The sequence below is a fragment of the Centropristis striata genome, chromosome 9 (genome assembly GCF_030273125.1).
Source record: "Centropristis striata isolate RG_2023a ecotype Rhode Island chromosome 9, C.striata_1.0, whole genome shotgun sequence".
Lineage (NCBI taxonomy): Eukaryota > Metazoa > Chordata > Actinopteri > Perciformes > Serranidae > Centropristis > Centropristis striata.
This window is the reverse complement of record NC_081525.1, coordinates 1832988-1844955: the sequence shown is the minus strand read 5'-3', so window position 1 is coordinate 1844955 and position 11968 is coordinate 1832988. Positions and strand designations below refer to the sequence as shown.

Genomic DNA, 11968 nt, shown 5'->3' with positions numbered 1-11968 from the left:
TGGATGGATGTGGTTGAGCTTCCCCCTCCTCGACATCATCCCAAGCCTCGCCTTCTTGTTCTGCCTTCAGTCTGGCCGCTGCTGCCCTTGTGTGGATAGTTGTCGCCCTCCGACCTCTGCCCCTCGTAGGGACCCTCCGGCTTGCCATCCCACCACTGCCACCAATTGTCACACTCTGGCTCTGAGTGAGGGTATGTTGCCATTTGGCATACTGGAAAAATTCCCCCAAAAACCAATTTGTAAGGGAAAACTGCCTTACAAAAAGAATGACAAGCCGCAGTCAAAAAAATGTAGGTGCAATAAATCCCATTTATTATGGTCAACCACAAGAACTATTTACATCAAAGAAAAACTTTCAAAACATCAAAAAAAATGTAATATATTTTCTACACAGGAGGGTCAGCACAGCTCAGCAGTCCCCCAGCGACTACCCCCAGTGAGCAAAAAAAATCTCCCAATATATAGTCTAAGCTCCTCCCTCTGGAACAGACCATTCCAGGCCATTAAATAATACATAATACATTCAAATACATTGGACATCAAATACATTGGACATCACTCAAATATTTCAGTCTTATTTCAACATGGTGATAAATATTCTACAGCAATATTTCAACCAATAAGCCCTGAAACAAAGAGGAACAAAAAAGAAACATTGGTTTGGCCCAATTATGTCCAACATGCCACACAGGCAAATAAAAGGGCAGCATTCACTGTCCTCGGGTCCTTTCACCAACCAGGAAGTACTGCGGGCGGTAAGAAAATATTGCATAACAAATGTACATAAACTGTAAGTGTTCATGACCACTATTTCTAGCTCTAACCCCAGTGTGTGCACCCACCAGGCTATAGCTAAAAGATAGCAGGCTACTCTTAACTGCACAGTTATGATTTTATGATATAGGCAGGGTGATCTGCCACATACTGACTCAAATTGTCTTAAATTTAACAGCAATGTGTCTACCATTTGTGAATATTATAATGTCCAACAATTTAAAGGTTTATATGAGGGTTTCTCAAATTCATCTTTTTCTACTTGTCATTTGAATGCTCACAGTCTTCCTAAAAATGATGATGATTTTACTAATTATTTATCTTCTCTCAATCATGAACTTTATATTATTGCTCTGTCAGAAACATGGCTGACAGATTCAACAGAAATGTTATATAATATACCTTTAAATAAGGCAGTTCACTGTTGTAGACCACGGAGAACTGGGGGTGGTGTGTCAATTTACGTTCATACCAGCCTACAATTCTGTGTAAGAGAAGATCTGGTCTGGTGCAAATAAATAAATACAAATACAAACCTTAAGAAAACAACGTATCAGAAGCCAAGTAATTGTAAGAAATAATAATAAAGGAAATAAAATTTTAAGATTACTATGGCACTGGCTGAAGGGGAAGAAGACAGAAACAAAACGAGAAAAGTAAAGAAGGAAAGAAAATTATAAAAAAAGAGGAATAAAATAATGGAGAATGAGCAAGTGATTCAAGACATCATAATGTATTTGTAGGATCTTTAAAGTTAATATTTCAGACTCTAGGACTTAATAAGAAATTAATCACATACCAATTACATAACTCAGTGATAATCCTTATTAACTCATACAGTGATTCAAATGTATAAGTATCTTCTCACCTCATCGTTCAGCTGTTTTCTAAATATCAGACCAGTTGTTGCTCCTGATGCTTTGAGTTCGCTGGTGTGAAGTCAGAGATGTCCAACTTCTGCTTTTCTGTAAATGATGTGATGTTGTTGAGAACCCAGCGTTTGTATATATATAGGCAAACATCCTTTCTCTGGACATTTGTGTGGACTTTGGTATCATTTAGTCTGGTGTTCCGTTTTCCAGTAATGGAAACCTGCAGCCACATATCTAACAATAAAACTCAAACATGACTTATCAAATTGTAAAGTTTTTATTGCTCATGAAGTTATAAAATGAAGCCACAGTGAAATATAAATAAATATAAATGCCACATGACACCATCCAATCAAACAGAAATATTAAGGTGTTGTGCATTATTTTAAACACATTTGTATGTATCTCTGTGCTGCAGCTGTCTGCAGCGTGTTGCTATGAAGAATTACCTGAACACACCTGCATTATGACATCATGACACTGCTGCCACCTGCAGGTGTGACCAGGTTTGGTTTCCACTTCACCCTGACTGAAAAACACTTCTTTTCCACATAAAAGCTCATATTTGGTGTATTTTTCACCTGTTCACACATCACACATTAACGCTCATATATATGTGGACTTAAATGTTTAAAGTGAAAGTTAAATTAAATTTGTCAGAGCAGCCTGAAACAGTTAGTGTCTGATTTCTGTCACTGTCCTGTGTAGTGAAGGCAAGTCTGTGTACAGCAGCATTTATGAACAATAAATGATAAATGAAACAAACAAATATAAGATTTCTTGGTGTACATACAATTATTTATTATTGTGTACAGCTTGAAACACTTTCTGGTACAATTGGTTTCATCTGACTAATGTTCAGCCTATACATCAATTAATAATAACATTATGAATCAATCTTTCTATTTTCTCACAATAGAAAAGAACAAAGAATATAGTATTTCATATAGAGTTTTCTTTTATCAGTTAAACTGAAAACACATTGGAAAGACAAAATGATTCATATAGGAGTAGTAGCCTAAACACAAGTTACATACAAGTTATTATTTTAATAGATTAATGTTGTGAGTGATGTAGCACTGGCATGCTAGCAAGCAGCACGCTAATAAGACATTGTGTTATTAACAACTTTCATGTATTTCTCAAACATTTTGTGATTTTGTGCCGAGCAGCACATTGTTTGTGTTTACTCATAAAAAGTTAAAGCTAAATTATATACAAATCTCTGCCTAGTATCTGTTTCTAGATACTTGGTAGTGATACTAACATAGTAGTTGGTAGCAGCTGTAGCTAGCAAACGGGCTAACAAGCTAGCCAGCACTTTGTTTTAAGGACTTCATCATTTAATTAAGTAATGAGTTACTGAAGAGGGGAGAAGGCGGTCCGAACTAAAAAGCTAACTTGCTAATGGCTTATGGCTAGAAAGGATTGGGAAAATGTGAGGTTATCCTGAATATATTTAACCTTACTTGGCCTATTGTTGGGGTTTCCATATGCTTTTAACCTGAACACCACTTGTGTGGGTCCAAAAAGTATTTGTTCCTAAAAAGCAAAGTAAAGCAAAAGTCAGAGTACAGACGTCTACACAGTCTATTTACAAACAATCCGTTACATCTGCAGATAATATTCAGCTTGTTCATTATGTTAGTTACTACATTAACAACATCAGAGCTTACAGCAAAGCAGGTTTCATATCAGGGCAGCAGGCAGGACTTTATCGAGTCCAAGTCAAGAGTTTTTAATGCTAATGTTGTAATTATGGACTCATTACTCATTATTAACTCATACAGAATGGATAGAAATAATCATTTAACGGGATTAATCATTCTTTGATTAACAAGATTACTCTACCTAATTAATCAAACGCATCCTGCTGGTCGTAACTGTGATAAACTGATTTGAGTTTAGTTTTGTTGAAGAAAAACTGGTGTGAGCTAGCCTGGGTATACCCAGACTGCCTTGCGCGCTCAAATTTAATTTCGAACTGCGAAAGGGTCTGGAATCCAGGAAGGATTCCTAGCCCTGTTTTAGGGATCCAATCACAGAGCGGGGAGGGACGGCAAGACGATGACGCGTACTACTCGGCATTTGGAAGCTTGTAGTTTTCCGGATCCAACATGGCTGCTGCAGACGCGAAACTCTCTTTAGCTGTAGACGGCGTTTTAAACAGTTAAGAGCGAAAGTTGAAAGGCAAAAGGTCTCTCGGCGGCACCGCTGTCCCCCGGCTCGGATCGAGATCACCGGTAGCGCCGGTGATTAGCGCCGCACCGCCGAGACCGCCAGTCACCACCGGTGATCTGGCTCCGAGCCGGGGGACAGTGGAGCCCCCAGAGACCCGCAGCAGCTTGTTTATTGCCCATAAAATCAGTGGATGTGTGTGGCTGAATGACATGAGGGGGAATAAAGCGTGAAAATAAATAATCTTGCAGAAAGCGAGAACTGGAGAAGCAAAGCAGCAGCAACACTCTCTCACAGACACACACACAACAACCATCCATCTCTGTTGCTCTACTACGTCATCTGGTATAACTGATCTGATTGGCTAAGAGCTACCTACAGACGCTTTGATAGACATTCTAAGCGCCCAATAAACGGCTCTGGAGGATCGTAAACCACACCTCCTCTACGGAGAAATCCATTGCTCGTTGCCAGACTAGCCCTCATTTGAGAATAGTCTGGTGTTAGCCAGGCTAGGTGTGAGCTGAACTGAGTTGTGTTTTTTAAATTGAAACCAATAACTGAACTTAAAGAGACATAGAACCTGTTGTGGATCTTGAGTTGGATTTCCTTTGGTTTTGTGGACTTTTGTGTCCAGACTGAGGGGGGATTCTGTTTTTCATTTCTGATCAAATACATGCTTTTGGTTTTGAAGCTGAACTTTGTTCGTGTTATTCTTGTGTTGTTTATTGTGCAGGGTGTGTGTTTAACTGTAATTATGATATGCATGCATCCAAACCAACAAATCTAATCTAAGACTTAACTATGTTAAATGTCAGGAGAGAAACCTGACTGGCACCCTCTAAAAAACAAACACAAATAAAAGAAAGCATTGAAGGCAAACTGTTAGTTAGTGCAACAATCTGATCGCTAACCATCAGAGAAAAACAGGTTTTTCTCATGTGAATGTCATCAAATTTATGAATGTACTCATTTGAATAGTTTTGCTGATGCAATACCTAGATTCTTTTCTCCTGGATTTAGAACCAGTGTTGTTAAATACACTAGTATAGCTCTGGCAGGTTTCTCAGAAACTCTGCTACTTTCTCTCTAGTTTCTCGGCTCCTGCTTTTGTCTCTAACGCTGCTCAGGGTTGTGATGCTGTTCTGACGAAACTCTGATTGGTGCGGTATCTCTGCTGCCTTCATGTAATATTCTATCGACCTGTTGTAATCTTTTTGATTCCAGAACAGATGTTTTGCATACAGTGTGTACAGCATCTGTCTGTCTGCAGGTTCCAGGTCACTTTCTAACAGTTCCTGGTAGATCTGCTCAGCTTTAGCCAGACTGTAACCTGACTTTGCGTATATATTTGCGAGGTCTATTTTCATCCTGAGAGAAGAATGAGGGTAAAGAGAAATCACCTCCTCATGGAGAGTGATTGCTCTGTTGATCACACTTTGCTCTGTGCAACCATCTCTGCTACAGACGATCTTCTGTTTGTAGCAGAGTGCAGCACATTTCTTCAGATAACGCTCATCTGGATGTTTTTCCAGAGCCTCCTCTACCAAATCAATAGCCTCGTCAACAGAAACATAGTTTCTGTAAAACCAAATCAATGCTTTAAAACCCCTGTAGCTGCTGACAGGATTTCTCAAAACCTTTTGTGCTAACTCACGAGCTTCATCTTCAACCTTTTCTCCTTTTATAGCACGTTGCACAAGGTAGTTAGCAGCGAGGTACAAGTTCTCTGGATCTTGTTCCTTGGCGATTCTCATTCTCTCCAAGACTTCAGCCTCCACCCCTGTGCTGCTGTACTTAAAAACATTCATTGATGCTAAAGCATAGCTGGTCTTCCACTCCACCATGTCCGGCTGCATCCTGTTGGCTTTCTCAAAGTATTCTTCAATCACTCCTTTCCCTGCAGTGAACTCCATCAGGGTCCAGGCTTTTTCAGCGTAGATCTCCGGATGGAGCTCGTCCTGGGATGGAGACGGGTATTCATTCATCAGGGCGTCGACCTTTGACAGGTAAGCCTCACTCTCTGCTTCGTCCCCCAGGTGGTGGTGCAGCCAAGCCAGGTTCCCGTAGTTCACCACCAACCAGGGACCCTCGTCTGCGTTTCTCAGCTGGCAGAAGGCCTCTGCAGCCTTGTTGAAGAAGCTCTGGGCATTTTCTATGTTTTTCATCTTGTATTCAACAAACCCCCGCAGGTTGTAAATGTGACCCAGCCAGCTGTTTCCCTCCTCGGTGCTGATGTCCTTCAGTTGGTCCTGGAGACGGAGACTTTTCCACCTGCTGGGCTCCAGATCCCAGGTGAAGTGGCACTGCAGGGCCTCCAGTTTGGACACCAGTGTAGTTTGACTCTGAGCAGCACTGATGGAGAATAAAATAACAATATTAGAGGAGGAGGAATCACTAAATAGAAGGGAAGCACTGTGTCTTCCCTGGAAAGACAGAATTCTAATTGCTCCTCCTGAATCTGAAGTTCACCAATCAGCTGTTTCCAACACTGTTCACAACAATTTTCCAGGAATGGTAGCAGTTTGAGACACAAAAAATAAAATACAGCAAGACCAGAGCAAACAGAAAAGCAAAATCGAAGCATTAACTTTACCAGAAACCAGAAGCCATGCTAGATCCTCAAAGTTTATGTTATAAAAATTTGTATTAATCTGGGGTTTTTCCAACGTTTTAATCATATTAAGCAAATGTGTCCCTGCCTGCTGCATGTGGAGATACTGGCTTTGGGTTACATCAGACCAGTGTTTCTGCTGAAGGCTGGCAGGCTTAGATAAGGTTAACTATATATTTAGATAAAGGGAAGTACACATGACAGAGAGAGTCAGACACGGGTCAGACGTATTTCTGCATCTGTGTTAGACAGGTCAACTAGATGTTGGAAACCTCCCACTATAGGATGCATATAAACCAACTGTTTTTGACAGTTAGTTTATATTTACTATCATTTGATTCGCATGCATTCGTTGATTGTTTTCTTGTTTCTTATGTAAAATATCATAGTATTCTGTTGCATTTTGTCATTTATTTCTTATGATTTGATTATATATGATCTGTAATAAGGAAGGAAAGATTTATTTATTCCCTGTTTATTTTTTACAGTGATTACAGAACAAGTGAAGACAAGGAATGAAAGGCACGTGGAGCCAAATAATTAAAAAGTTAAAAAAAAGGGTATAAAAACTATTTATGACAAAGAAGCATATGGAAGAAAATGACATAAAACTGATCCAAACACCATCAATAACAAAGCAAAATTTAGAGGGAAAAATGAGGAGAAAACATGAAAAACAAGTGGATGGAAAAGACCGAATAAAATAAATGTGAGGACTAAAGGAGGGGAGGAATAGATAAGAAAAGAAGTGCAAGAATGGAGAAAAGATAAAAACAAGAAGGACAGGAGGAAATGGGTGGATGAGGTATCCAATTAATAAATATTATTAATAAAAGTAAGAGGAAGGATTCAGCATTATGTTCTTGGCTGTGCAGAATAAAATCATCAGTAATAATTGTTCAAGATGGAAAAGGAAAAGAAACACAGAGGAGAGAAATCTGTTAATTTGCTTATTTATTTACTTTTGTTACAATTCCTTGATTTATTTACTTTTATATTTAATTTTTTAAAAATCTATTTCTAAATGCATTTATGTATTTTCATTTATATATAGTGTTGTTATATATTGTGTGTGCAGTTTTTTTTTTCCAGTTATGAGGAAGAGCTGCAGAGAAAGAAAAAAAAAGTGTGTTTTCATGTGTTTTTATGTGTGTTTTTGAAATTTCTTTGTGTGTTTTTACTGTGTGGTTCTTTGTGTTTTTGTGTGTGTTTTAATGTGTGTTTTTTGAATTTTTTTCGTTAAAAAAATATGTTTTTGGTTTGTTTTTGTATGTTTTTTGTAATTTTGTGTGTGTTTTGGGGTTTTTGTGTGTTTTTTGTAGTTTTTGTGTTTTTTTTTAATGTTTTTTTTGTGTGTTTTTTGTATTTTTTTTGTCATTTTTTTGTGTTCAAAATGTTGATCCAGTAAGTCAAAATGAAAAAAGAAAAGAGAGAGAAAAGTAAAGAAAGGACGAAAGAAAGAAATGAGTAAAAACACATTATTATTGACTCCATAATGTTAGTGTTTCAGGCTCTGAGACTCAATAATATTGATAAAATCAATAAATCAATCAATAAAAATCAATAAATAAATAAAAAGTGTGATACAGAGAGCAGAAGCAGCTACTCACCTCATGATTCAGCAGCTTCCTCCACTCACTACTTCTTTAAATCTCTCTTAGTTTGGTTGGTTTTGGCTCTTGACGCTGATTAAAGTCGCTGGTTTGAAGTCAGACTAAATGATGTGATGTTGTTGTTGTTGTTCAGTTTGAAATTGAAGTGATGTGAAGAGGAGGGGCACATGGCTTAACTTTCGTTTTTCAGGAATGGAAATTTAAAGCGACAGAAAACAAAAGTCATCCTCAGATTTTATCGTTATATTTTCTACAAAGTTCATTTAAGGTTGCAGACACTTTTCTTTTTTTTTCTTGAAGCAACAATATGAAGCCAAAGAGATAATATCTTTTATACAACTATGTGTTTAATGCTCATGTGTGTTTACTTTAATGTAAAAAAAAATGTTTTGCAGCAGTTAAAAAAAGTTTGTTTGATTAATTGAGGTAAATATGAGTGTGAAGCGCAAATTGATGTTGTGTTTATTAACCACCAAAACAAAAATAATGTGAAGATTTTCAGTGCACATAAAGTATATTTAATAAAAACACAATCACAATGCAAATATAAAATAAAATATATGTTTAAAATCGCTACAGTTGCATAAACAGGACATATCAAATGATGGTAAAACACATTACAAGCAAGACAAAATATGTCCTTTAAATTTTATTTTCCATAAAATATCAAATATCCGATCAAAGGTGTCTCTGTCATTAAAAAAACCCTGAATAAATTGGGAAATATTTTGGTCATTAGGATATATATATATATATATATATATATATATATATATATGATTATTATATTAGGACAATACTATATTATTGTTGTTGTTGTTGTTGTTATTGATATCATGTTATATAACATTATTTTGTAAGCCTTAAGGAGGCCGACCGCTCCAGTGTTTTTTATTTTCTATAATTTATTATTTTAATTTACTTATTTTTCTATTTTCTTTTAAGTTAGTGAAATCCAACCGGAACATACGTTTACAAACTCCGCAGTTGTATGTATAAATTAGGAAATATTGTGTGTTTTTGTATGATGTTATATTAGGACTATACCATATTATTGTTGTTATTATTAATATTAAGTTGTATAACATTTTTTGTACGCCTTAAGGAGGCTGACCTCTCCAGTGTTTATTTTATTTTATTTTATTTTATTTTATTTTTTAAAATGAGTCCACTTTGTGAAATCCAACCGGAACGTATGTTTAGAAACTCCGCAATTTTATATATAAATTAGGAAATATTGTGCTTATTATATATATATGATTAGTATATTAGGACTATACTATATTTTTGTTGTTGTTGTTATTAATATTATATTATAATACATTATTTTGTAAGCCCTAAGAAGGTCGACCGCTCCAGTGTTTTTATTTTTATTTTTTTAAATAATTTATTAATTTAATTCATTTATTATTATTGTTTTTTTTTAAGTGAGTCCACCTTATGAATTCCAACCGGAACACACGTTTACAAACTACGCAGTTTTATATATAAATTAAGAAATATTGTGCTTATTATATATATGATTCGTATATTAAGACAATACTATATTATTGTTGTTGTTATTAATATTATATTATAATACATTATTTTGTAAGTCCTAAGGCGCTCGACCTCTTCAGGGTTTTTAATTTAATTTAATTTAATTTAATTTACGCTTACAAACTCAGCAATTTTATTTACAAATTACGAAATATTGTGTATTTATTAATATTATATTATAATACATTATTTTGTAAGCCTTAATAAGGCCGACCGCTCAAGTGTTACTTATTAACTATTAACTATATTATTGTTATTTATTTGTATTTATCTTTTTTTTTTTTTACTCTTTTTTTTTTTTTTTTAAAGTGAAATCCAACCGAAACGTACGTTTACAAACATTATTTTTTTTATTTGTATTTATATTATTATTATTATTGTTATTATTTTTAAGTTAAATCCAACCGGAACGTACGTTTACAAACAGTTTTTTTTTTCATTTGTACTTATATTATTTTATTTTATTTTTTTAAAAGTGAAATCCAACCGGAACGTAGGTTTACAGACTACGCAGTTTACGTAAACCGCGTACGGAAGAACATTTCCTGCGTATGTTGCCGTAGTTAGCAATGGCGGAGCTGAAGGAGGCAGACGCTGCCCAGCTACACCAGGAGGACGTCGATATCAAACGTGAGTTTACGCCGCCCGTTTGTCGTTAAAACGCTAAATTTGTGACATTAAAGTGGAGAATAAATTTCACTTCCGTCGCCTTTGGGGCTGTGCAGCGAATTCACGGAGAATTTGAGTTTGTAACTGCTGAACTAAACGAGGGCCTCACCACGGAGCTCCGCCATAGGACCTAAATAGTCAACAATAACAGCGACAAAAGCGCTGTAGCTGATATTAGGGTTGTTGTTGTTGTTAGCAGAGTTGTGTGTCTTCTCGGAGGCTGTGCTGAGTGAGCCTCGGCGTTGGGTTTGGCTTGTATTACAGTTACATTTGACACGGTCTCACCACGGAGCTGCACTACAGGACCTCTCAGTTTGGACACCAACCGTCCGTTTATTAACCCTTTAGACCAGGGGTCTCAAACTGGCGGCCCGCGGGCCAATTGTGGCCCTCGTGACGATATTTTGTGGCCCCCACCTTGATATGAAAGTTTAATGTGAGTTTTATATGAATGGCACTTTACCGTGTTGTGTGTGGAAGGTCCCTTTAATTACTTTTTTTGGGTAATTTTGTCTTTTTTAATAATTTTGTTTCTTTTTTGGTAATTGTGTGTCTTTTTTAAATAATTTTGTGACTCTTTTTAGTAATTTTTTTTTTTCTGTCATTTTGTGTCTTTTTGGTCACTTTGTGTATTTTTTGGGGTCATTTTGTGTATTTTTTTGGTCATTTTGTGTCTTTTTAACGTAATTTTTTAACGTAATGTAGTGTTTTTTTCAGTCATTTTGTCTTTTTTTGTAATTTTGTGTCTTTTTTTGGTCATTTTGATACTGCCTCCAGCGGCCCCCAGGTAATTTGAGTTTGAGACCCCTGCTTTAGAGTCTCCGAAAGCTCCAAATAATCCAGACTTGTTGCCTCCATCAGACTAGAAAACAAAGCAGCGTGGAGCCCTACTGTACATTTACCTCTAAAGTTCTGGCTGTAAACTCCATGAGGCCAGTTTCAGTTTGACAAAATGACACAATAAAAGACACAAAATGACCAAAAAAGACACAAATTGACAAAAAAACACACAAAATAACTAAAAAAGACACAACAAAATGACAAAAAACCACACAAAATAACTAAAAAAGACACAACAAAATGACCAAAAAAGACACAAAAAGACACAAAATGACCAAAAAAAGACACAAAATTACTAAAAAAGACGCAACAAAAGACACAAAATGACAAAAAAAAAGACAAAATTACTAAAAAAAGCCACAAAATGATAAAAAATGACCAAAAAAAGACACAAAATAATTAAAAAAGACACAAAATGACAAAAAATGACACAAAAAGACACAAAATAACTAAAAAAGACACAAAATGACAAAAAAAGACAAAATGACCAAAAAAGACACAAATTGACAAAAAAAACACACAAAATAACTAAAAAAAGACACAACAAAATGACCAAAAAAGACACAAAATGACCGAAAAAAGACACAAAATTACTAAAAAAGAGGCAACAAAAGACACAAAATGACCAAAAAAAAAGACAAAATGACAAAAAAAGCCACAAAATGACAAAAAAACGACCAAAAAAGACACAAAATAACTAAAAAAAGACACAAAATTACAAAAAAAGACAATGACCAAAAAAGACACAAAATAACTAAAAAAGACACAAAATGACAAAAAGACACAAAATTACAAAAAAGACACAAAATAACTAAACTAAGACCAAAAAAACCACTAGTGGCAATGACCTGTTCCCTGACCTGCAGAAT

At 35.7% G+C, this 11968-nt stretch overlaps 2 protein-coding genes across 4 annotated transcripts in view; one reads left to right on the top strand and one right to left on the bottom strand.

The window, feature by feature from the left end:
* Nucleotides 1-4489: 4489 nt before the first annotated feature.
* LOC131978316 (interferon-induced protein with tetratricopeptide repeats 1-like) lies at nt 4490-8280 on the bottom strand. Its single transcript, XM_059341932.1, has 2 exons — nt 8049-8280; nt 4490-6179 (listed from the first exon to the last, which is right to left on the bottom strand). The coding sequence occupies exons 1-2, from the start codon at nt 8051-8053 to the stop codon at nt 4868-4870; spliced, it is 1317 nt and encodes a 438-aa protein (XP_059197915.1). The 5' UTR covers nt 8054-8280; the 3' UTR covers nt 4490-4867.
* Nucleotides 5755-11968, top strand: part of trmt1l (tRNA methyltransferase 1-like) — a 25014-nt gene continuing 18800 nt past the window's right edge. For 2 of the 3 annotated variants that reach the window (XM_059341930.1, XM_059341929.1), the window contains exon 1: nt 9971-10220. In XM_059341930.1, the coding sequence (XP_059197913.1) occupies nt 10160-10220 (61 nt within the window). In that variant the 5' untranslated portion in view covers nt 9971-10159. Of the gene's footprint in view, nt 5834-9970; nt 10221-11968 lie in introns of those variants that run through there. The other variant, XM_059341931.1, reaches the window with a different exon arrangement.